This window comes from Lygodium microphyllum, chromosome 14 (assembly GCF_053477565.2).
Source record: "Lygodium microphyllum isolate KBCC chromosome 14, Lygodium_microphyllum_v1.1.10, whole genome shotgun sequence".
NCBI classification, from domain to species: Eukaryota; Viridiplantae; Streptophyta; class Polypodiopsida; order Schizaeales; family Lygodiaceae; genus Lygodium; species Lygodium microphyllum.
The window spans coordinates 134,598,288-134,623,122 of NC_141148.1; the positions used below are offsets into that span (position 1 = coordinate 134,598,288).

The 24,835-nt window shown below is 48.2% G+C and overlaps 1 protein-coding gene across 4 annotated transcripts in view; it reads left to right on the forward strand.

Annotated features, from left to right (window-relative positions):
• Positions 1-24,835, forward strand: part of LOC148026138 (potassium channel KAT3-like) — a 93,224-nt gene that overhangs the window by 34,488 nt on the left and 33,901 nt on the right. For all 4 annotated transcript variants that reach the window (XM_087693414.1, XM_087693412.1, XM_087693411.1 and 1 more), the window contains exons 5-6: positions 22,646-22,804; positions 23,072-23,129. In XM_087693414.1, coding sequence (XP_087549540.1) covers positions 22,646-22,804; positions 23,072-23,129 — 217 coding nt within the window. The remainder of the gene's footprint in view (positions 1-22,645; positions 22,805-23,071; positions 23,130-24,835) is intronic.

The window sequence follows — 24,835 nt, forward strand, 5'->3', positions numbered from 1 at the left end:
AGATCCAAAGGTGCCACTCCTTGAGCTCTATCCAGAAAACATAGGGGTCCAGTCGCCAAGTCTTCCCTTGAAGACCCACCACCCGAATCCTCCTCGATGAAAGGGTGGTAATCCCCTCATCCTGTTGCTCTCTGTCAAGGGCCAGACGTCCCCCCTCCTGAACGGCAAAGAAAGTCCCTTGGGGGGCGCCACCCACTCTACCTGCCACCTGAAGAGGGATGTCTGCTAGAGAGAACCTAGCTGCCCATACCTCCCCGGCCTCTATCGGTTCTCGTATCAGGGAGGCAAGCCACTCCGGAGGTATTGCTGCGTCTATCTCTCTTCTCCTCAACTTCACTCCTCCCGCCATGTCTTGATGGTACGAGCCGGGCCGGCCTCCCTCCCAGCCCACTGGATGTGGGGGTGCTCACCTATCTGTGCCCCTTTCCTATCTTTGACCTGGAGGTTCCAAATCACCGGCTGACAGTCTATTTCCTCCTGGCAACCTGGGGGGCTTTGGATTAGTGCCTTATGGAGGCCCTGCCACAGGCGGAGTAGGCTCTGCAGGAAAGGTGATCTGGGCGGGGTAATCTGGGCTGAAGTGAAGATCCATCTCAGGGACGGCCTCCAATCCCTGCCAAGCCTCGGTTTATAGTCCTGAAGGCCCTCCTGCAGTAAGACCTTCTAGGTCTGCCCGCCTGGTGTGAGACCGCGGACAACTAGCTTGCCCAAGAGGTCCATACTCTGATATTCTAGGTCTATGATCCCAAGCCCTCCGTCTGATCAATGTCCTATGATGGTCGCTCATGCCACCTTGGCCCTGGAGTCTCTGGAGCCATCATATCCCGACCAAAGAAAATTCCGCACCGGGCGGCGAAGCTACTGTACGCACGATGAGGAGAAACACAAACACGAGGCGATGTACCAAGCCGTCGCTAGGACTTGGTTAACCACCAGGGCTCGACCGGCTAGTGAGAGGCGAGCCGTGCTCCAGTAGGTCAGTTTCCTCCTAATAGAGTCTAAGACAGGAAGAAATTGCTGGGCAAGAGTGATATCAAGTCCCACCTGGAACCCTAGGTATCGGACGGTCTGCCCTCTGCTCACCCATCTAAAACCCAAGTGGATTGCCCACTCCGTGCATGAGTCCGGGTCTGTGAGGAAACCAACCGACTTTCGCCAGTTGATTTTTGCACCCGCTGCAACACAGAACACCTCAAGAGCCAGCCTGTATCACCTCATCGTCCTCTATGTAGAGTCTTGTGTCGTCTGCGTACTCTGAGTCTAACAACTCAGTCTCCTCTCTCACTGGAAGTCGGAGGCCGCGTAGTCCACTCACACGTGACCTGAGGAAGTGGGACATCGCCTCTGCGAAGAGTAGGAACAGGTATGGGGCCAAGGGGCAGCCCTGTCAGACCGATCTCTCCAGCCGAACCTCCTCCCCTCGCCTTCCGCCTATGAGAACCCTGCTGGTGGCTGATCTGTACAGGCCGAAGACCCCGCAAATCCAAGCGTGGGGATATCCCAACTTCACCATGGTACCCTCTAGGAAATCCCAGTCCACCCTGTCGTAGGCTTTCTCGAAGTCCAATAGTAGTACTGCCAATCTTTGCCCACTGTGCTGAGCCCACTCTGTCGCCTCAAAGAATGTAAATACATTGTCTAGGATGCTCCTATCTTGGACAAAGCCTGTTTGTGTGTCATGAATGATGTCTGGAAGCACATGGCGTAATCGTCTACCAATCATCTTTGCCAGAGCCTTATAGGCCACTGACAATAAGGTGATGGGTGTCCACTGGGATAGCTCCAACCGGTCTCCCCCTTTGGGAAGAAGACTGATAAGGCCTGCCGAGAGTCTCCCTGGCATCTGTCCTGAGGTGAATATCTCCTGGAAAGCCCTCAGTAGGGGATCCTTCACCACCTCCCAGTAGGTAGTGAAAAAGGCCTTAGACAGGCTATCCTCCCCCGGGCATTTTTGCCCATCCTGTGTATGGAAAGCCTCCTCTAGTTCCTTCTCTGTGAAGGGGACTAGGAGGGCGTGTCCTGTCTCCTCTGTGACGAGGGACGGGATGTGATCCCATACCTGCTGTCTGCATCTCAGTGCTCTAATTGAAGCTGTCTCCTGCTGGAAGAGGCGTGTGTAATAGTCGGTGGCAATTTCCATCACCTCATCAGGGCTAGAACGGGTCCTCCCATACTGGTCCCTAAGGCTGCGTGTCTGTTCTCCCGCGGTGCGGGGCTGGTGCACTTGGAAGAACTCCCTGCACATCGTGTCTCCCTTCCGCGCCCAAAAGGCTGCTGAAGTGCTCCGTGTCCTCTAGGCCAGCAATGGCTGCACGTGTGTGCACCTCTTGTGCGTGGAGGATGGGGTCCCCTGGTGTCTCCTGCAACAATCTCTGCGTAGCTGCCAGGTCCCGCCGGAGTGCTTTCTCCTTCTCCCAGCACTGCTGCCTGGCCTGTAGGGCTGCCTCTTGGTAAATTCTACTTGACTCGGCTAGGACCTCTGCAACCTCCTCTGCTATCTTGTCTCTCCTAATCCACTCTTTGGTCAAGATCTACTCTATCTGTCTCGACACCTCCTCCCTTCTATAGATCGAGTCAGGGATCCGACAGGATCGTGTATCTAGGGCGGATGCTGGGGGATCAAGTGCCAGGAGAACCGGGCAGTGATCGGTGGATAGTGTGGTGCCGGCCAACTGCTCAATCTGGTCTCCGCGAGAACCTCCCCACTCTCCCACATAAAATCTGTCCAACCGCTTCAGCAAGGCTCCGCCTAGTCGCCTGTAACCCCAAGAAAAGTCCAATGACCTCTCCCTCCTGCGGAAGGCAGGGTCTTTCCAGGCATCCCTGTTAACCCCAACACGAAGAAAGCAAAAGGAAGTAGAAAAGACGCAGGGCAAAGGCGGAAAAAAGGTAGCCCGACTGAAGAAACAAAAGGAGAAAAGGCCGAAAGCGCAAGGGCAACCTTAAAAGTCCAAGGCAAAGGCAAAAGGAGAAATGCGCATTTTAAAATAAAAAGGCGCACCCTGAAATCTTGTAAAAGAGCGCCGGGCTCTCACCCGTGCAATTTGTAAATGTAGACGGGCGGTGGACATGAAGCTAGGAAGATAGAATGAGCTTGTGCTTGAGAGAGGGAGTGTGAGAGTGTGAGGGAGTGAGTGTGTGAGGGTGAGGGACCGAGGAGGAGAAGCTTTCCATCTTCTCCTCTCTTCTTCTCTTCTCTTCTCTTCTCTTGTCTTGCTCGCGGCAATGGAGCTTGGAGCGTGGAGTTTGAGAATGGAGCTTGCTTGAAGCTTGCACTTGGATCGTGGAGCTACCGGAGTGTGCGGGAGAGGAGGTAACTCGAACGGCATCAAGGTAAGCTCACTACACCCATAGACATGGATGGCGCGTCGGCTATGTGAGAGGTAACCATTAGTGCTCGGCTTGGAACGCTTGAAACAATAAGCGGTCCGTGGGTCTTGGCGGTTGAGCGAAAGCTCCCACATTTTGGTTCCGTTGCCGGGACCTACGGATTCAAGCCTTGAGCGCTTGCGCGCTTCGAATCGAGCATTGGAGTAGGGTTTTCCCTGAACCGGTGCTTGAGGTAGATAGGTAGGAAGCGAGGGGATTGAAGAGGGTATTCGATCTGCTTGGCAAGTAGGTTTTTTGCTTTCTGAGATTTATGTTGTGGAATGGAGTAGTATAGGTATTTATTTTGTGATTTGGATGCATTTAGGGTAGGAAAAAACAAAGAAAAAGAAGAAAAAACAAGCAAACAGTAGGGTTTTCTGTTGCTGTATAACAGGCTAAAACAGGGAAACAGGGGACCGGATTCAAGTTTCTGGGAAGATAGGGACCTTAAGAGGCCTAGGAGGCCAGGACAGACCTCATTTCCTTGGTTTGCCTTGTGTGAGAGAGAGAGAGAGAGAGAGAGAACTTCTGGTTCACAGGACGAGGAAGCGCTGCCCCGATTCCTAGGCATCAGTGATTCGTGTTGCTCCAGGTGAGTCTGGTGTTTTCCAACAAGTGCCCTGATCAGATCTAGAAAGTCTGTGGTGATTGTGTGCACCAGACAGTGAGGAGGGGTCAAACGCGCGGGAATCGCGCCCGCCGCCAACGCAGTCGGACCAACTCGCAGTGATCCGATTCCCAGAATCGGACCACCCGAGTTCTGGAGTCGGATCGTCCGATTCCCAGAATCGGAGTAGCCCGATCGGACGTGCCACGTGGCACTCGGACCACTCAGATTCGGAGCAACCTGTCCGACTCGGACACTCGGACCAATCCATAATCGGACCACTCAGAATCGGACCAGGCCATCTGAGTCCCAGAATCGGACCAGCTCAGAATCGAACCTGCCAGAATCGGACCACCCTGTCCGATCCGATTTCCAGAATCGGAGCACTTTGAAAATCGGACTACTTCTTGATCCGACTCCTGGAATCGGACGTGACCAAAATCGGACCATTGGTCCGATCGGACCAATCCAAAATCGGACGTCCGATTCTGATAATCGGACTCCTGAAAATCGGACATCTTAGAATCGGACCAAAAAACTGTCAAAATCGGACAGGTGTCTTGAACACAAATTTTGACACATCTAAACCCCGAGATTGACCTCAAAGGCTACGTGGAGCTAAAGGCACATCACAGATCCTCACTAGGCTAGAATTCAGAGCACGTAGTTCAAAATTTGGCTATAAACGGTCCTCCAAATTGCATATGGCGTCTATCGTAACGGCCCTGCGGGCCGGGGAGAACTGCCCCCCCCGGACCCCCGCAGAGGGGACTCTGCCCCCTCCGCACCTCCCCTGAGTAGGTTGGAGAGGAAACGCGCGCCGTGACAGGTCTTCCAAATTGGACCCTAGTGAAGTAATGGCTCTACACGAGCATGGATTCTCACTTGCAAAAGGGCAGCCAAAAGCCCATACCCGAACAGAGAGAAACAGAGACCCTAGAACATCAATGGGCCAATCTAGCCATCAAGGGCAAAAAGACCACATCACTAGAACACAAAGACATTGTGTTCATACCATGTCTAGTCAGGGCGAAATGCAACATCAGCAAGTTGCAAATGCCAAGATGACTAGACCTGACACTCTTGACGAGAGATGTACCTTGAATAGCACTGCACTGACGATCCAAGACAGCAGTGGAGAATCCACATCTGGTCGTGTAGTCGAGAACTCTAGGGTATCTGTCAGAAGGCTTAAATTTACAAGAAGCCAGGACCCGGAAGATGAAGACATAGTACCACCTGCTATTCTTAGGGTCAAACTCACCGCGAAAAGAGAGCATACTATCGATGCTCTGATTGATGAAGGAGCAGATTTTAACATCTTGACCTATGAATCATGGACCCTACTAGGCCAACCAGAGCTCACACCGACTAGTGCAACTCTTAGCCCTTATGGGGGACACCCACAAGCACTCGTAGGGAAGTGCAAAATCCTTGCGACAATTGAAACGGAAAGCTTGCCTATCCTATTTCATGTTCCTCCAAAAAGTGCTAGCTGCAGGAAAGAAACCCTCCTAGGAAGACCCTGCAAAAGGGCGACCAAATGTGAGGCTGACTATGTGGCACAGAGGATACACTTGACACTACCAAGGGTGAGGATAGTCACCACCTTTAGCAAGGGTGACCTCATCGAACCTCAAGAGAAAAGCAAGGAAGGTGATGACATAACAGTCAAGCCTACAAACGAGGGCAAGGACTTGTTGGAAGAGTTGATACAAGCACAGGTCGAACAACGAGAACCAGTGAGTGAGGCCATGCCGGAAACAAGAAGGTCAAGAGACAAGGCCAAGGACAGGGTTTGGACTCACAAAAACCGTAGAAGACCACGAAAGAAGCCCAAGCCTTACAGGCGAAGGCATCGATGGAGAGCTAGCACAACGCCGCGATGGATATCCAAAGCGTTGCTTCGTGCTCAAGGGTATTATGCAGGCAATCACTGGATTTGGATACCCAAACTCCCTGCTAAGCCACCTCTATCAGAAGCCCAAATCATGTCCAAAGCAAAGAGGCGTAGAAGGAACACTAAACGAAAGGCCAAGTTTCGAACCAAAAATATTGGAGTGATCGAGCCCTTCACTACTAAAATCAAGAAACCAAACATGGCCTATCAAAAAATAGATCCTCAGCCTAGCGTGCTTGACAAGCAGATATCAGATGTAACCATTGAGCATGCACAAAAATCAGTAGTGCCCAAGGAGCCTTTGATTTCCCAAGGGGAGAGCAAGCATCATAGGCACAACATTGCTCAAGGCAAGGCTGATAGCTCACCAAGGCAAATGGCACAATCGTCTAATAGCCTCGAGCAAATCATTCAGCCAGTGCCAAGTCCACCTAAGAGGCCTAGATCTCCTACATCCTCTTTTTCCAAAAGGACACAGGAAGCACAACAAAGTGTTAGTAAACCATATATCCCATAAGCATATACATCACAAACAAACTACCAATGGAGATTAGTGTGGGTATCCAAAGCATGCCAAATCAAATCAGCCCACAAATGGGAGTAACTACATCCAATAGTGTATAGGAGAGCATATACATGAACCAAGTGTCCCACTGTCTCAAAGAACCAAGCTCTGTTTGGTAAGTACAATCATCTTCCATTAGAAGCAAATTTGATGTGCAAAGTGAGTAAGCAAAGCTCAAGTCATATATATCAAAGCATTCAAAAAGCCCAAGCGCATCACAAATACATCTGAGAGCATAAGTATCCAATAAATCTTCAATACACGTAAGCCAATAAAGCATAGAAGCTCAAAGTAACTAACCAGAGACCAAGTACATCAAATGTAGCTCAAATCCAAGTGCCAAAGCAGGCCATATTCGGGCTCATACATCGATGCTAGACATCTTCGTAGACATGTAGCATAACCAAAATACCATGTAGGTACAATAGGGATTCAAAGAATGAAGCTCGCTATTGTATTCGTGTTGTCTAAACTATTATTACAGTAATAAACACTTCAGTAATTGAGCTAATCAAGCTCTACTCATTCCAAAAGCCTTTTTGAAGCATCAATGCATCATCTAGGCATTGCAAATATTTTCCATAAGCATTAGTAGAGCATAGAACAAACCAAATTTGTTTTGTTCTATGTAGAATAGAGAACTAAAAATTGCATACAAAATCAACTCTATAGCTCTCATCGCACTCTTCATTTCTAGCTATAGAACACCTGAATTCAATATCGTATGCAACAATTATGGCCAAAATATGGAAGTACATGACTTTTGTAACATGCTCTATATCCACTCAAAATGGCTAGAATGACTACTCCTTAGCTCAATAAGAATTGAACGAGGCTCAACTAAGCCTTGGGAAGCTCCTCACTCTCTCATGCTCGATCTACACAGATGAGTGCTCAAAGGCCAACAAAAGACACAACCACTTCTGCTCGCCCTAGGGACTTGACACCGCAATCCACCAAGGGTAGCCAGCCCACTAAACTAGCTGCTACTACTTCCAATCAGGGACCACAGCAATCACAGCCCTTGGCTGTGACAATGCCCCTTGTGGAACGTGTCCTTAGTAGTTTACCTGTGGAGGAGGTGTCGCAACCAAATCCCTCGACAACTCCAGCACTTTCAAAGTGCCTAAAGCCTAGGACGGAGGAGTCAAACACAAGGGAGTTGGTTGAAAAGCTAGACTCTCCGAAAAGAGCGGCAGTTGTGCCCTCACAACCGGGCAAGGCTATTCAGCAAACCACGGCTATGTCCCATAAGGACACACTAGAGAAGGGAAATGCTGAGGCCCGACCAAGCACATCAACGGTCGATATAGCCTAGGGTCCTGAGTTGTTGAGAGAGGCACCTTCATTGACCAAGAAAAAGAGGAGAAAGCAGAGAAAACAGCAACAGATGCAGGTGGTTGTGGACCCAAAGGAGCTCTGACAAACCAAAGCAACAGTTGCCATCAACAGTTGCTTGCAACACTCTATCCACTGACAATAGAACTCATATTGATCAATCAAGAGTGGATACAACGCTGTCACAACAGGGTGACAAATCTATACCAGTCACATCCGAGAAGAACCATGACGAAATAACAGCAAAACCTCAGGAGAAACGTGAGAACCCCAAGAGCATAACAAAACCTAGCGTTGACCAATCTTGCTCATCTAGGCCTGAGCCCCCAGCCATGCTAAAGCCTAAGGAAACTCTTAGAACTTTGCATGAGATAGCAACCGAGCAAGCCCTCGTTGAACATAGAAGTGTCGCAGAATGCTTAACTGAGTTGGAGGCTAAGCTCAAAGTGGTCGCGCGTGTCTACGTCCTTGCGGACATGGGGACGATCCCCAAGGAGCAACTTGGAGATTACTTGACCTTTCCTCTATCATGGGAAGAACAAGAACATCTTAACGTGCACTACGACAGGCTCCTGCATGAACATATGCGACTCATCCCTGAGGAGGAGGCTGACGAACTGCGCCTAACCGTCACATTCAATGAAGTGCTCTGCCGACCGAATCTCGTAGACATAGAGCTACTAAAGCGACTGTCAGCAGGCCAGAGTCAATTTGAGCAGCGTTGGTGCGAAAGCCGCGTTGTAATGGCCAAACTAGGGGCTCAAGTCATGACGGTCTCAGAAGAGCGATTGGCCAAATGGCGGTCTCAAAGAGACCCAACCTACGTGGCACCAACTTCCCTTCGAGTGCTCACTGACATTCGGGGTACGGGCTTAGCTGGGACTAGGCTACAGGGCCCTTTGCTTGATAAGGTTCTCACTGAGGAGGAGTTACATATTGCCAGTAGACTCGGTCAAGGTTCCATGCTACTCGACGTGGCAAAGTATCTATCAGTATTAAGTCAGCTGCCACGAATACTAGATGCGTGTGCCACGCTCGGGCACAACCCCGAGTTCTACACTTGGTTCTTATCCTCGTGAAGTGACATGGATTCATGAAGATGTATATAAATAAACACTGATTCTTGTGTCACCTTGTATAAACAATATCAACACACGCAAGCAATGATAGTCAAGCGCAGGCAGAAGAGTTGGGTCTGACAGGCTAAGCTCCTCAAGTCCTCTTCTCATCACACATTTAAAAGCTGTGTGACCATTCCCACCCCCAAGTGAAGGGCATGCAACCCACATTACCGCCATAGGAGGCCTTGACCAACAACACTGATGTTGTAGACAGGGTGCAGTCCCTTTCTATACACCTTCTCCCCGTTTTGGTCTACCCTTCCGAGGATGTGCCCTATCCCACTCCATGACAACCAGTCCACGCGACTTAGCATAAACTAATATCCGCTAATAACTGGGGGCAACGCGAACATCAGCATGGGGGCCATTCCTCTACAACAAACACCGCATGCCTCACCCCTTCCCTCCTTGTCATATGCGCTTCATAAACCACACTAGAATCCCTTCCGTGCAAACAATTGTATCCTGTATCAAGGCCTAAACCCTTGGATTGCGTCTTGCAGGTTTCCTTTTGCGGCGGAACGCATGGAGGATCATGGAGATCTAGCATGCAAAGACGCTCTTCGCAGAAGGCGGGAGCATGTGGCACGCGCCCCTCCACCGGAGCGCTATGTGCCCACCATCAAGAGGTATGCCAAGAAGCGAGGCCCTAAGCGACATTGCCCAGGGCGAAGGCCGAAGAATCCTCGGGTCAAGAAAGTCGAGACTCGAAACGCGCAACAGGTGGCAGCATTAGTGGTACGCACTCCCAGCTCCCGCGCGGGCCCCAGATGTTCAAAGGCAGAAAGGGCAGCTCGGGAAAGAGAAGAATTTAATGAATTATTTAAAGATATTCTGCAGACGGTAGCGGGCCGGGATTACACCATTCATGTCCCGGCCGACATGTTCCCTGCTCACCCCCGCGGGAGTCCCACACCAGCAGAGCCCCAATCACCCGGCCATCCAGACTCGCCCCGCCTCGTACACGAGTAGCCCATAATGCATAAAGGGCTTATCAAATGATAACTGGCCAGGACTTTTTGTTTTTAAATGGTTAAGTGTTCCCGACTTGTTAAGTGTTGACATGTTCCTGACTTGTATGAACTTATCATATCTGCGTTTAATATATGCTACGCCTTTAGCAAAAGAAAAAGCTAATCAAGCGCAGGTGATAAATGTCTAGTCAACACCATAGAATTCAAATAAGTGATGTCTCCTTGCATTGCATTGGTTTATTATAGTTGCGGCATACACAATGCATATGCTCTCATGAAGCGACAAGTGGATGCAGGATAATACAGGTCCTTGTGCGAAAATGTTCATACCCAATCACCGCAACACCCACAACCCCACAACGAGCCGCGGCAAAGCCACGCTGCCGAAAGCACCCTTGCCAACTGCCCACATTGCATGGCCCACAAAACATTCCTGGGCCACTCCCCCTTCTGGGTCAAGCTCTATAGTTGGCTCACGGCAGCCGTTACCTCAATTGTACCCACATCGCATGTGCCGCAAGGAGGGTTGCAATAGCTCAAGTGTATCTCCCCCTTTCGCCAACTGCTTCTCTAACAATGAGGCTAGGGCACCATCATCATTGTACTATTCATTTTCGGAGCCTTCGAAGCTTGACATTTTCCAACCCATTGAAAGGCTGATAGCCTCAACATATTGTAATGGTTGTACTCAGGCCAAAAAAAAAAAAAAAAAAAAGGAAAAGAAATGAATGGAAAAATAAGAAGCACCCACGCTCACAGCACAACACCTAGGGGTCCTCAAATTAGGTACGTCTGGTGACCTTGGTCGATTGGCTTCGTCCCTAGTCCCCTAGCCCCTTACACTCACCCACAATTGTTCAGGGCACATCAAGGGCAGGACATACCTAGGGAGCTTGTCTCGCCTAGCGTTAGACCTGTCACCCTGACCCACTTGCACAATTTTCTTTTGCACTCTGCCTTAGTACCATTGCAATCAGTGGTGATAAGCACCGCACGATTGGCCATAAAAAGTAAACCGTACTCATCTAGCAAGTCCAATAGTTTCCAGCCTACTGAAAGTGCGGTGTCCTTGTAATCAATTATGCTACATCGTGCAGTCACAATGCAAAGGATGTCTCATATACCTTCACGTGTACTCCTTCTCCACATGGACAACTTTGCTTCATCCACGCATTGTTATGAGAAACTAGCCCATGGTCTTCTAACTATGTAATATCTAAGTATGCACGAGCACGCACATGATATCTGCACCGAAGTATATCCACAGTTTGGGTCCTCAAGTGCAAGACAATACTCTAGGCTTGCTTAGAGTTCGACCTGTCTCCCAAACTAATCAAAATATGTCTTGTGCACGATGAGAAGACTAGCACTACCCCTTAAGGAGAGACCACATGTGAGGTTTTCCAATTGCAGGTATAAGGTGTTGTTCGCTCTTCATCAACACTCAACTTTGAATGCTTGTCCCTTACCATCCGACAAGCCCGCAACGAATCGTCATGTGCAGAATCCCTAACAAACCAACACTTGTGCTGGCCATCAATGCAATCCCCAACACAGCATAGCCCTACCACCAACTCCAATAACCTTCCACTAGCCACATGGGCCACCAATAGGCCCCCAGGACCTTCTAATACCACCACCAACACTCCTCCACGGAAACCACAGGCGTCCTTGTCACCCACGTCTTCGGTGCATACTACAGCCTGCTACCTACGACGGTGAGTGCCATGGGACTGGCACTCGTCTAGGAGGGGGGTAATGTTAACCCCAACACGAAGAAAGCAAAAGGAAGTAGAAAAGACGCAGGGCAAAGGCGGAAAAAAGGTAGCCCGACTGAAGAAAGAAAAGGAGAAAGGGCCGAAAGGGCAAGGGCAACCTTAAAAGTCCAAGGCAAAGGCAAAAGGGGAAAGGCGCATTTTAAAATAAAAAGGCGCACCCTGAAATCTTGTAAAAGAGCGCCGGGCTCTCACCCGTGCAATTTGTAAATGTAGACGAGCGGTGGACAGGAAGCTAGGAAGATAGAAGGACAATGGGAAAAAGGGCCTAGGCTATGGCCGGCCATGTAAAAAGGGGAAAAGGGGATGACCGCCCAAAAGGGATTTAGGGTTTTGTATATAAAGTTGAAAAGTGAATGAGAAGCTCATTCTTGTGTGTGGCCAAAAGTAGCCCTCCTCTTCTTCTTCTTCTTCTTGTTCTTGCTTGCTTGAGCTTGTGCTTGAGAGAGGGAGTGTGAGAGTGTGAGGGAGTGAGTATGTGAGGGTGAGGGACCGAGGAGGAGAAGCTCTCCATCTTCTCCTCTCTTCTTCTCTTCTCTTCTCTTCTCTTGTCTTGCTCGCGGCAATGGAGCTTGGAGCGTGGAGTTTGAGGATGGAGCTTGCTTGAAGCTTGCACTTGGATCGTGGAGCTACCGGAGTGTACGGGAGAGGAGGTAACTCGAACGGCATCAAGGTAAGCTCACTACACCCATAGACATGGATGGCGCGTCGGCTATGTGAGAGGTAACCATTAGTGCTCGGCTTGGAACGCTTGAAACAATAAGCGGTCCGTGGGTCTTGGCGGTTGAGCGAAAGCTCCCACAATCCCGTGCTCCGACTGCAAGCAAAAAGACCTCCCATGCCTCCTGCTCCTCCCCAGCCATGCCCTGGTAGTTTCTTCCTCTGCTCTACTGGTCCTTCAAAGCCTCCAGATTGTTGAAATCTCCTTCAACAATCCATGAATCCACCTCTGGGAGTCCATCTACAATCTCCACCCAGAACCTGCTGCGTGCCCTAACCTCCGTAGGGGCATAGACATTGAGGACTCCAATACACGAGTCCCCAATATCCAGTCTGATCCATAGAGCCCTTCCTGCCACTATCGTCCCGTGGTCTCGTACACAGGTGGTGAGACTCGGGCCAATAGAGGTGCATATGCCTCCGCTCCTGCCGTGGGCACCTATGGCTTGCTCCCAATAAGTATGCGAGTTGCTCAGCAGTACCTTCCCAACCCGCTGAGCTTGGGCGAGGGTGAGCTTGTGCTCTTGCAGTAGCAAGATATCTATCCGTCCGGCGAGGGTAGGCTGCAGCTCCTGCCGGACAATCAGCTTCCTCGAGCCACGCGTCCCATTGTAGTGAAGACTGTTCACATTCCAGGATGCAAGATGTAGGCTCATGGGGAAACGTGTGACTGACCGAACAGGCATCTGTTCGGTGTGGAAGCTGCAGATGAGGAAGAGAGACTGCAAAGCATCCATGTACGTTTTGCCGCCGGTCTGGATGGTGAGCTCCAGTTCCCCATGGTGGCCCTCAGCCGGACCATAGGGGCGATAGATGCTCCAGGTGGTACTATCAATGCATCTATCAGCCATGCTGAAAACCGCGACTCTGTACACTGGTAGAAGCGGGCCGCTTGTGCCGGGGGCCACTCGATCACGTCCCTCGGCGCTCCCCACTATGGGGGGCTAGAAAGATAATGCTCAAATGCGGGATGTTGGCGCCAGCCCACCAGTTAATGTCCATCGTGCAACCTGGCCACTGTTGTGCGAACAGTGCTAGTCCTTCATCTCCCATCCACTGGGAGATGTGATCTGCCACCTGACTCTTCAATTCCTCAATCTGTATAGTCGTCCACTCTTCTGAGAAAGATGATTGAAAAAAGAAAGCGTAGTTTGGTCCATCTGGTGGTGCAAGTAGGTGGACCTTGCCCCTCCTTGACTTACGAACCACGAAGATCCCCACCTCTAGAGGTAGTGGGAACAGTCCGTGCTCCGCAACTTGCAGGTAAGACCATGGGCCACTGCGAAAAAACTCTTGTGGCAGCAGCTTGTGCCTGTCTCGGGAAAGTATGGCAGGTGGCAGGGGCAGATGAGCTGGTGGCTGTGTGGACGGGGGGGACTGCTGGTGTGCAGAGGAGGTAGGTGTGTGTGGCTCATCACCTCTTGTGGGAGGAGGGGGAGTGGGTCTGGGGGGGGCTCACCTGACCTGGGTGCGGATCAGTGGGGGTTCTCGGTAGGGGGGGTGATGGGGGTGGAGTGGATCGAGCTATGGTGGGATGGCTAGAGATGCATGGTGGGTGTGGGGAGGGGGTGGTAGCCCTGGCAAGGGGGGGTTGTGGACCAAGGTTAGTGGAGGGAGAGGGGGATGGGATGTGGGGGGGGAGGGGGGGGTTGGGTGAGGAGCCTGTGGGGGACTCCGGCAAGGCAGTCTGTGGCTCATGTGGAGAAAATGGGAGGGATCGGTCCTGTTGGGTGGGGCGGACAGGGGGGGGGGGCTGTGGAGTGCTCTGTCGAAAGGGGGGCGCTCGTCCGCCATCACCTTGTTGACGAGGCTTGGGCCTGAGGGTCTGGCTGCGCCCCCCCTTGCCGTCTCCCTCTCTGTCGCCTCTGGTGCCTAATGCCCAAAGTTGTGGCAGTGCAAGCACTGCCCTGGTTCCCCAGTCACAATGACCTGCTGCGTAAAGGAATGCCTGCCTGTCTCAATCTCTGGGAACTGTGGGATATTCTTGACCTCCTTCACTGCCACCCGTATCTTTGGGACCCCTGCCGCTGTCACTGTTTCCGCGAAGGACGCGGGAAGGACAGTGCCGAAGAGCCTCCCAAAGTCTTCCATCAACTAACGGTACTCAATCGCCAGGCCGGGGAAGAGGAGGGTGACCGGGTGCCGAAGAAACTTGTTGTAGAGTGCAAACGCCTCCACAGTGAAGCCACTGTACCAAGGGACCATGTATATGACCCCCTTCGTGGATGCATATGGTGAACTGGGGAGTAGCTCGCGAGCTGCGTCTGCCGAATTGAGGCAGACCATGAAGATCCCTTAGCCCAATAGGACCGCCTCCATGATCTCCACCGTGCCGATGCTCAGCGTGGAGTGGAGTCAGTCCCGAAGCTGGGTCCTAGCTGGGGAATGTCCTACTACCTGACCATAAATTGCTGTTTCCATTAGCTCCAGCTCCTTAGCTCGGATGGCTAAGAGCTGCTCCTCAGAGAGGACTACGCGCAAGGTGTTCGACTGGGGGCCACTCAGTGAGTACGCCAGCGTCTGACCAAAGGTTTCCATTGCCCGTCCCTTCTGGGAGAATCTACCTATCGCGCTGCTGTGCTGCTGAATGGGGACTTGCTGCAGGGGGAGGGAGCAACTGGAGGGGAGGGGGTTTTCTGTTTTCAATGGCGGTGGTGTTGCAGCCTGATTGCAGGCCAGGCCTCCCGTCAAGGTGGCACTGGGGGGGGAGGGTGGGGGTTAGGGCGGATGCAGATGGCGCGTGCAAGTAACTGTCGACGGGCCCTGGCAGGGGGGGGAGAGATGGCTGCAGGTGGCTGTCGATGGCAAAGGGGGGGGGGGGGGGGAACAGCCAATCAGGGGGACATCTTGGCAGGAGGGGGAAACGGCAGACAGGCGGCCGTTACACAACGTTGGGGCAAGGGCGCACGAACAACACTGGGAGGCGCGAACAGTGCTGGGACGGCTACGATCAGTCGGGGCGGGAGGCCAAACAGTCGGGGTGGAGCGAGCGATCGGACAGCGGGCGAACAGTCGGATGGCACAATCGGACGGGCGATCAGTCGGATGGCGCGTAATCGGGGCGGGGGGACAGCAGCACGACGTGACGGTTATATGCCGAAGTACTAATTTGAGAAATTAGGGTTTAAGCTCTCCCTAAGCTTAAATAATAAGCTTAGCATTGCATTAACATAAATTGCTTTCTCTGTGAGAAAAAACTACTTGTAGAAGAGACTTCCCGAGTGGTCCTCTACCTCCTGCACATGGTTCTTCGCGATCAGAGGGTATAGTAGGGGGTTTTTCACCGCTAGGAACATGCCTGTGTTGTTAGTTCGTTGCAAGACAGCCTGTAGAGCCTACTTGTTCCAGGAGCTTCGCCTTCATGCGACATGACAAGCGATTGGAAGCTCTTGATCTCAGTTCTGCTCTCATACCACTGGTGCACAGATCACTTACTTTACGCGTACGTAGTAAATGTTGGAAGGTCCCCAAGAATAAAGAACTCTACAAACCTTCATAATTTCAAATACAAAGCAAAAGCAGATTTGCACGACATGAGACAAAAGAGACAAATTGGGTGCAATCTCCCCCCATGTCTTGTGTGAGCGCTTCACAGGGCATGTATTTAAAAAAATATAAAGTAAGGTGTTTGGGCGTCCAAAAGTCGGGCGGTGTCCATACGAATATCAAATAATGAAATATTTAACCGAGTGCCTATACATAGACAAGATAATAAATATTTTGTCAAGTGCTTTAATAAATAAGCGCGCTTAAATAAATATTGGCGCCACGCCTTTAGTGATAAGACACGCATCCATAAAAAATAGTAACTCTTCTAGGCATTTGGATTCACGCCATTGCCCGGTGCTACCCAACACCACTGCCGCCTGCTCTATACATCAACTAACGCATTCACAATTGTTAGAAAATAATTAAATAAAATCTAATAAAAGTGAATACCTAGTAGTCTTTAGCTACAAAATAATTAAATAGGTTGGAACTTTTTCCTAACCTTAATTTAATTCGAGTGTGCACTCTAAACTCGTAAACGTCCATTGGTTTCATATGTATTTTACGGAATCACTCACTATGGAATCACCCACGTGCACATTAAATTAATTTGATGCCTCAAAATGAGAGGCGTCCCCATCAACTTCTCGCATAAGGAATCCTCCTTGTGTACGAGCTGTGGCAAATAAATAGTTTTACGGAATCCACCGAAAAACCTCACGGAATCCACCGTGAAATATGCGTCCTAGCATCAAACATTTGCCAATTTTGGGTGGTACCCAATATTATTTGTGGTGTGGACACTTATTAAGTGTCAAAGTGTGGTGTGTCTAGGACTTTAAATATGGTGACACTAGGCTCTAGAGTTAAGTTAATCCCATAGTCGTCAAGTACGAAAGGTACGATACGGTATGGTACGATAAAATACGGTACTAAATGGTACCTTAAGATTTTATAATGTACGGTACGATATTAGTACGACATAAAAATAACTTGATTATTTTGGACAAAAGATAATAGAATAGATATTTCAAGTCTAAACAGCAATGCTATTAGAGTATATAAGATGAGTACTTCAAGGTAACATGCCAAGGCCCAAAACCTAATGCCAAATGTGCAACATGCGCTACTGCTACCTACAACTTATAACTACATAGATGGGAGTGCATATATCATACATGCATGATCATACAAATAAGAGAAGTGTGGGCTTGAGAGAGAGAAGGTTGAGAGAAATTGTTTGAATCTCAAATAACCTAATCTCATGGGAGAATCATATTAATATAAGGAGCATTTAGCTCGTCCCAAAGTGCAGTTCGAATGGGAAAGATGCATCCATTAAGTTGGTACCTTATGGTACTAATATGTAAGGTACGGTACCTAAAGTATGGTATAGTATCAAACCTTTTGTATGTGGTACTAGTGCAACTAGAGAGAGGAAGAGGCTAGAGAGAGAGAGAGAGAGAGAGAGAGAGAGAGAGAGAGAGAGAGAGTATATTAACGTCTCTAAAAAGCCAATGTGGCTTATGAGACCAAAGCAATACGTACAATGATGATGGTGTGTTTCTCATCTGGAACGAGAAAAGATGAAAAACATGCCTATAAGACTGAAAAAATGAAATAGTGACCTATAAAAGGGAAACATGTCACTGATCTAAAAGTGAAAGTAGAAAAAGGAAAACTCTCCATCAATGAGATGTTTGTCCTCTAAGGAGGTGCATCTTTGCATGGTTGAGGCGTCTTGGCATCTGTCTCCTGTGGCGCTCAATGATGGCTTTAATTTGTCTGTGGTGTGGATGTCTAGGCCTTCGTCCCGGTGGACGTGGGCGTCTAGACCGGCTAAGTGCCACTGCTCTATCCAAAGGGATACCTACAGAAGATGAGGTCCAATGATGATGTACTCCTGTAGGCTGTGTGGCAGTAGTAGTGGTATCTGCCATACTCTGTCGTGTATCAGTGAAAAAGTCAGTGACTGGTCTCTGTCTGTGTGAGCCGAGCTGCGGGGGCCTCCTACTCCTTAGAATTGTTGCTCTGCGCCTCTGGAGCTCCAAGAGGAAGAATCCCAAGCATCTCTGATCCTCAAACTGCATGATCCGTCTCAGGGGTTCAAAGCCCTCTCGAAACAGGCAGTGGTATCTACCTCGTATATCATAATATACAGTGCATCGGTAGATGTAGTGTTCATCTGTCTCTGGCTCTCTGTCGCATAGTGGGCATATGCGTTCCTCTATCTGTATACCCTCCCATCTGCCTGTCTCAATTCTCAGGTGGTGGGATGAGGTGTAGATCTGACCAATAACTGTGCGTAGTTCGTGAGGCAGTTGTGTGTCCATGTAATTGGGTCGGGTGATGAAACCATCCTCAGATACCTGAAGGAAGTGGGTCTGGTAGTGTGCCATCCTCGTGCCATGGGGGAAGGGGGGTCGGATCCAGGTCTTCTCCGTATCTAATTTCAGCATGTCTGCTCTGATCACATGGTTTAGCTCTGATCGGTTTAGGTCAAGTGTAGGGCAATCTAGGCTATAGTCAAAGGGGGGTAGTCTGTCAATCTGCAGCCCATGTAGACTCATCCATGTATTCATCTGAGCATACCAACAATGTCTGTCACCATCTGCTGCTAGTTGTCTAGAAGAGGCCAGGGCTAGCCGTGGGTATCTATCTTGGGGGAGCTCCCATAGTCTATGTATGAAAGTCACTGCCTGGACCAAGGCCTCAGCCACCATGGGTGATGCTCCCAACTCAGCTCTGATAATCTCATGTGGGGTTGAGCTTTTCGCTCGTATCATACGTGAGATCATCATGACTAGTGGTCTTTCCATAGGCTCCCACCCGTCATAGTATTCCTTCTCTGGTCCATCCTGGTCTCCCAAAGGCTGTCTCCTCATGTGAAAGAGACTCGGACCCCAAATAGCTGCCCCATATAGGAGTGTGGGTGTAACCAGGGTGTCAAAAAGGCACAATTTGGTGCGCAGCTCATGAAATTGTATGTGAGCACATTGCCTCTCCAATGCACCTAAGGCTGCATATGCTTTTGCCAAACGAGCCTCTGATGTCTCTCTCCAAGAGAACTGTGGTCCCTTCAATGTGACCCCCAAATAGACATACTGGCTAACCATCTCCACTGGCTCTCCATCAAAAGTAAATTGGTGCTCAGCTCTTGTCACCCAAGCAGTTGAAGTGTTAAATACCATAACTTTAGTTTTCCCAAGGTTCACCTTAAGATCTCTATCTCTGCAAAAAGCTGATAATGCATCCAAGTGTCTATTTAGTCCCTCAGGTGAGTCAGATATAAGTACAATATCGTCGGCATAAAGCAGTAATGGTATCAGCACTCCAGCTAGGCTGGCTCCAGCTCCACCAATTCTGTCCACATATTCTGAAATTTCATCTATGTACAACCCTGTCGGTGAAAGTGGACAGCCCTGTTTCACCCCAATGGTGCTATTGACTGTATCTGAGATGCCCTCAGGTGTTCGTACTCTGCCTGTCACTGTCTCATACAAGGCATAGATACTCCACTGTATCTCTACAGGCACATCAATGTTTTGCATTCTTCTCATGAGTCTAGCACGTGGCACTGTGTCAAAGGCCTTGTGAAAGTCCACAAAACAGCAGTAGATCTTTTTCTTGAATGCCTTGGCTTCTTCGATGATTGCCCTCAATGTAAAGATATGGTCTAGAGTTGTATATCCCCTCCTGAATCCATCCTGGCCTTTCGATCTCAGGCCATGCATCTCGGCCCATTCACTCAATGCTTGTTCCACGATAGAGCCATATATTTTGGCCAGCATGTGTCCAATCATGATAGTTCGATAGTTACTAGGTAGTGCGGGGTCTCCACTCTTAAAGAGCGGCACAATAATATGGTCTGACCAACAGGTTGGAAATCCCTCACAAACTGCCCTATTAAAGATGTGAGCCAGCGTTGGTGCCAAGATATCACAAGCATGCGCGAAGTGTTCAGCTACTAAACCATCATGATCTTGGGCTTTTCCATTTTTCAGTTTCCATATGGCATTTCTCACTTTTTTTTCTGTGAAAAATCTGCAATTTGCTGGTCTTGACGTTGAGGGGAATGGCATAGGCTCTTGGCCAGGAACATCATAGAGTGTGCAAGCATATCCATGCCAATCATCCGGTCTAGTAATCTGTAAGGGTGGCTGGTTCTCATGCATCTTTTTCCATGCTCTCTTGCTGTCCTATCCCAAGAACATGGAATACATTTTTGTTTCTAGTCTGCTCAGGTATTCCCGCTTCTTTTTGCGTACCAATCATCTGAAGAGTGTTCGAGCATGCTTATGTGTACATATGCCATGTGCCACCTCTCGCTGAAATCGTGCTCGTGTCTCTCTGCACTCATCATCATACCAGCCATTCTGTGGGGCATTACCTCGTGGAGGTTTATCTGACGGTGTAGTGTGTGGGAAAGCGTAGGCTGTTGAAGTGTGTATTATCTCGGCCAGCTGTCCTGTAAACTCATCCAGAGAGGCCTATGTGTCTAGCTCCCTCAATGCATCTCGCACAGTAGTGCTGTATATGTGTGAGGTTGCTTCCACAAAATCATAGAGTGGTAATTTTGGTATGTGTGGCTGTGCTTCGTGTATATGCCCATATTGCATTGTGAAAGCTAGAATAGCATGGTCTGTTGCTAATCCAATTGGTCTGTCTGAGATTTCAAAACTTTTTATGTCAGGTAGCAAGTTGGGTGATCCAATCAAATAGTCCACTGTGCTTGACCCTTTCTTGTTATTCCAACATGTGAAACCATTAGATCTTGGCCACTGTGGCAGCCTGTTAAGGATGGCCAAACCATGTGCACTTCCCAATGCCAGTAGGTGTGTTCCATATTCTGTTATCTCTCTATCTTGGGCTGATCTAACTAATCCCACTTCATCTAATGCAATATCTCTGAACATCTCATCACTAGTGTCAAAGAAAGCAGATTGGTTGCTTCCTGTGCGTGCATTAAAGTCTTGGGGGAGAAATAAGAAAGAAAGAAGAAAAAAAAAAGAAAGGAGAAAGAAAAAAAGAAAGTTGTAGACTTGAAGTAGAGTGGCCAAAAAGTGCCCATTTTTTTGTACTAAATCGTATGGATACGTACTGTACAGTACCTTACGGATCGTATCGTATGGATCAGTCTGTACTACGTACAGAGACAACCGTGGTTAATCCAAATCTAGTTAGGGTGTGGGAGTTTGGTTAGGTCAACCTTAGGCCTTCGTTGTACTTTGTACTTTCATTCTATGTCATGCAATGTTAAGCTAATACACTCTCTTGAGCTCACATTGTCTACTATTCACTCTCTCTCATTTCTCTCTCCTCCATAGCCAGCTGAATCTCACATTTCATACGTTTATGAAACGCCCATGTATGAAATGAGTTTCCTAGCCTTATGAAACATGTTTCTTGGCAACCTTTTTCTAGGTCCATAAAGCCAGGCTGCCATCAATAGTGAACTGACATGGTCTTGAATCATGTCGTTCAAACATTTTGTTGTTGTTTTATAATATCCATCTTTATTTTCTTTTTCAAACAATGGAATCCATATGCTTATGGCATAATAGAGCTTTTTCTTTTATTTGTATCTAAGGTTTTATTCATTGGTTTTCAATGACCATGAATGATGCAAAATAATTACTATTGATTCTGTAGGACAAACACTTCCTATAGATACAAGATCAGGCCATGCAAACATATGATGCATCTATATCCTTGCAAGCTAGAAAAATTACACCGTCGGGCCTAGGATATGTGAAGGAGAGCCCTAAGGATAGTCTTCCATTGTGCAACTCAAAACATATGAGGGGAGAAGCTTGGATCACACATAGGCCCTGCATGTCAAATGAGGTTTTTTAGGGGAGCATGCCATTTTTCACGTTTGGCCACCCTTTGAGCAAGATTTTGAGAATCCCATGCCACATCTCTCATGGTCAGAGTGGATTGCGGAACATTGTGACAGATGGGAGCTGATTGCTGGCATTTTTGCTTGGTATATTTTGATGTGAGTTGTAGCCATGCCACAGATCTATAGGACATTTCTATGTAGAGACCCTCTCTAGGACTTGGATAGATATTGTCCGCACTCTTTATGGTAGATGGGAGAGGTTATAGGGTGACTCTGAGCCCATGAGGAGACATAGAGATGCTTTTCTTAGCATTTGGGTTACAAGCATCTTCTTCCATCTAGAGTTACAAATGGTTCAAGATTACATACCATTTGAGTGGTTATTCATCCAACTCTTGTGCTAGACTTCTTTTAGTTTCATTTGTATTCTTTACAAATGTCTCTACCTTGTACCCCTGGGTTTTTTCTTGAGGTGTTCACTAATGGATTTTTTACTTGAAAAAAGAAAAAGGTACATCGTCATGAGTTTTATGTCCTATTTTATGTTTCCTTAAAAAGTTCTTATACCAATACACTGATAGGAACTTTCAATTCTACAATGGATTAAAGTATACCATTATTGAATATTGTAGCTATATGCTGGTTTGTGTACAAAGTTTATTGGTTAAACTAGGCCACTCAAAACTTACTATAAATATGATGGTTTAAGTTAGGCCATTCTAAACTTAAAAATAAGCATGGTTGTTCATACTACACTGAAATTTAATATGTTAGAATGGAAAATATGTTAATCAGATCGTGAATGTCGATGGATGGTCTTGAAGGAAGCTTCTGATTTTTTTTGTTTTGAGGGTTTCTTTGAAGTTGCTTGAAAACTAATTGGAAAGTGGTAAGTCCTCTTTGAGACGAGCTTAGTTTTTCTTTGTTTGGCATTTGAAACAGATACTTTTGTCGTGGATTGATACCAGATATTATTTCCACAATTCCATTTCAGATTTTTCCACTCATGTTTAATAGGCATGTTGGGAGAGGACTAACCTACAATGTGTTAAACATGGTACGCATGTGGCGGCTACGCCGAGTCAGTGCACTGTTTGCAAGGTAAAATCAACATGACAGACAGAAAGCATAGCCAAGTTCTTGATGTCAGCTAGATCATATTTGCTGCATAATATGAGGAAATAATAAGCACGCACTATTTTAGTGACATGTACATGATATAATCATCGTTGAAATTTTATTCATTCACATTCTCAAATGTGTTCTTAGCTGTTTTATTGAATTTTCGGTGTTTTAAGGACATTAAGGACAACTTTTCCTTCTTCTTACTGTGATTGTAGTAACTTAAATGGTTTCTTGGTGTAATAGGCTTGAGAAGGATGTGCGTGTCAGCTATTTTTGGATACGTTGTCTGAAACTTCTATGTGTAAGCTCTATCTACAAGACCAACAATTCATTTCATTGACAGTAGCATGTTTGGAATTTATCTTACTTGAAAAATCAAGCATAGCACAATGTAAAATATGATATTCACTTTTTGTTTTATTGAAACTACTGCTCCATTACAATAATTTTACAAATAAAGAGGAGAGGGGGAATCCGTAATCATTTATTCTAGAAACAACTAAAAACAACAACCCATGTTGTATCTATCTAGTCTAGTTGAAAGCAATAATATCTCATATATATCTTACTTGAAAAATCAAGCATAGCACAATGTAAAATATCATATTCACATTTGTGTTTTATAGAAACTACTACTCCGTTACAATAATTTTACAAAGAAAGAGGGGAGGGGGAATCCCTAATCATTTATTATAGAAACAACTAAAACAACAACCCATGTTGTATCTATCTAGTCTAGTTGAAAGCAATAATATCTCATATATCTCTGTCTAGAGAGCTTTATAAAGGAAGGAATTTCTACTAACAACTTCACAGAAAACATCTCAATCTCCTATGGGCTTACACTTTCAATATCTCATATATCTTTTAGAGAGTTCTAGGAGAAGTTTCTATTTACAACTTATGAATCAATATAGCTTCTTATACCTTATTTAATAGTAGCATATATACAACTATATCTATACTGGTAGATCAAGCATACCTTCCTTTCATCTTATTGAACAAGTTGTATTCACAAGTTTTTCTTTCTTTGGTGATAGGTATCACTGTTTTCATGCACAACATTTTCAAGAGTGAAACAAAAACTGCCACTTATATTACAATTTGGCAAGGTCCATGAGGTCTATGTTGAATATTCTTCATGGAATGTATGATAGCATTTAAAAAAGGGTCCTTGGACATGCTTGTTAACTTTGCTGCAGTATAGTACTTTAGACTTACTTCTTTTTTGCCTTTTTCTGCCCGTTGCGTCACGTGAGCTACCCCCACCCCGATAGATTCGTTGTGCCACCATCGCCCGAGCAATCGAGCCCACCCGACTGTTCCCTCTCTATCGCCCCTGCCTTGTTCCTCGCCATCCGTCACCTGTCCCGTCGCCCCTCTCTTCGCCATCCATCACCTATCCTGTCGCCCCCCCTGCCTGCGTCCGACCTCCCCCTCGCCTACGCCCGACCTTCCCCCCTGCACTATGCCCCCGCCTACGCCGACCAGCCCTCCCCCCCGACTTGTGCCTACCCTGCCTCCCCCTGCGCTCCCCTTGCACCCCCCTTGCACCCACCTTGCGCCCCGCCCTGCTGTCCCCCAGCGCCTATCCCGCCCGCCACCTCTTTACCCCCTAGCCGCCCGTGGCTCCAACCAAAAACCCCCCCCCCCCCCCCCCCCCCCCCCCCCCCCCCCGCCTGTCCCCTTACCAATCCCCTGCCCGTGATTTCCCCCTCCCCCACCAAGCAAGACTCTGCCATCCACCCCCGCCTCCCCCCTCCCCTCGCGCGCTGCCCTTGCCTCCTCCACCTTGAGGCTCGGCCAGGTAGACACACTACCTGCTTCGAAAACAACAACTTCCCTCCCCCTCTCCTTGCCATCGACTCCTCCCTCTCCTCGCCATCGACTCCCCACTCCTTCCCCTCCCCCCCCTCCAGTTGCTCCCTCCCCTTGCACCATCTCTCCCCTTCGGTAGCACAGCAGCGTGATAGGTAGGTTCTTAGCAGGGACGCACAATGGAAACCT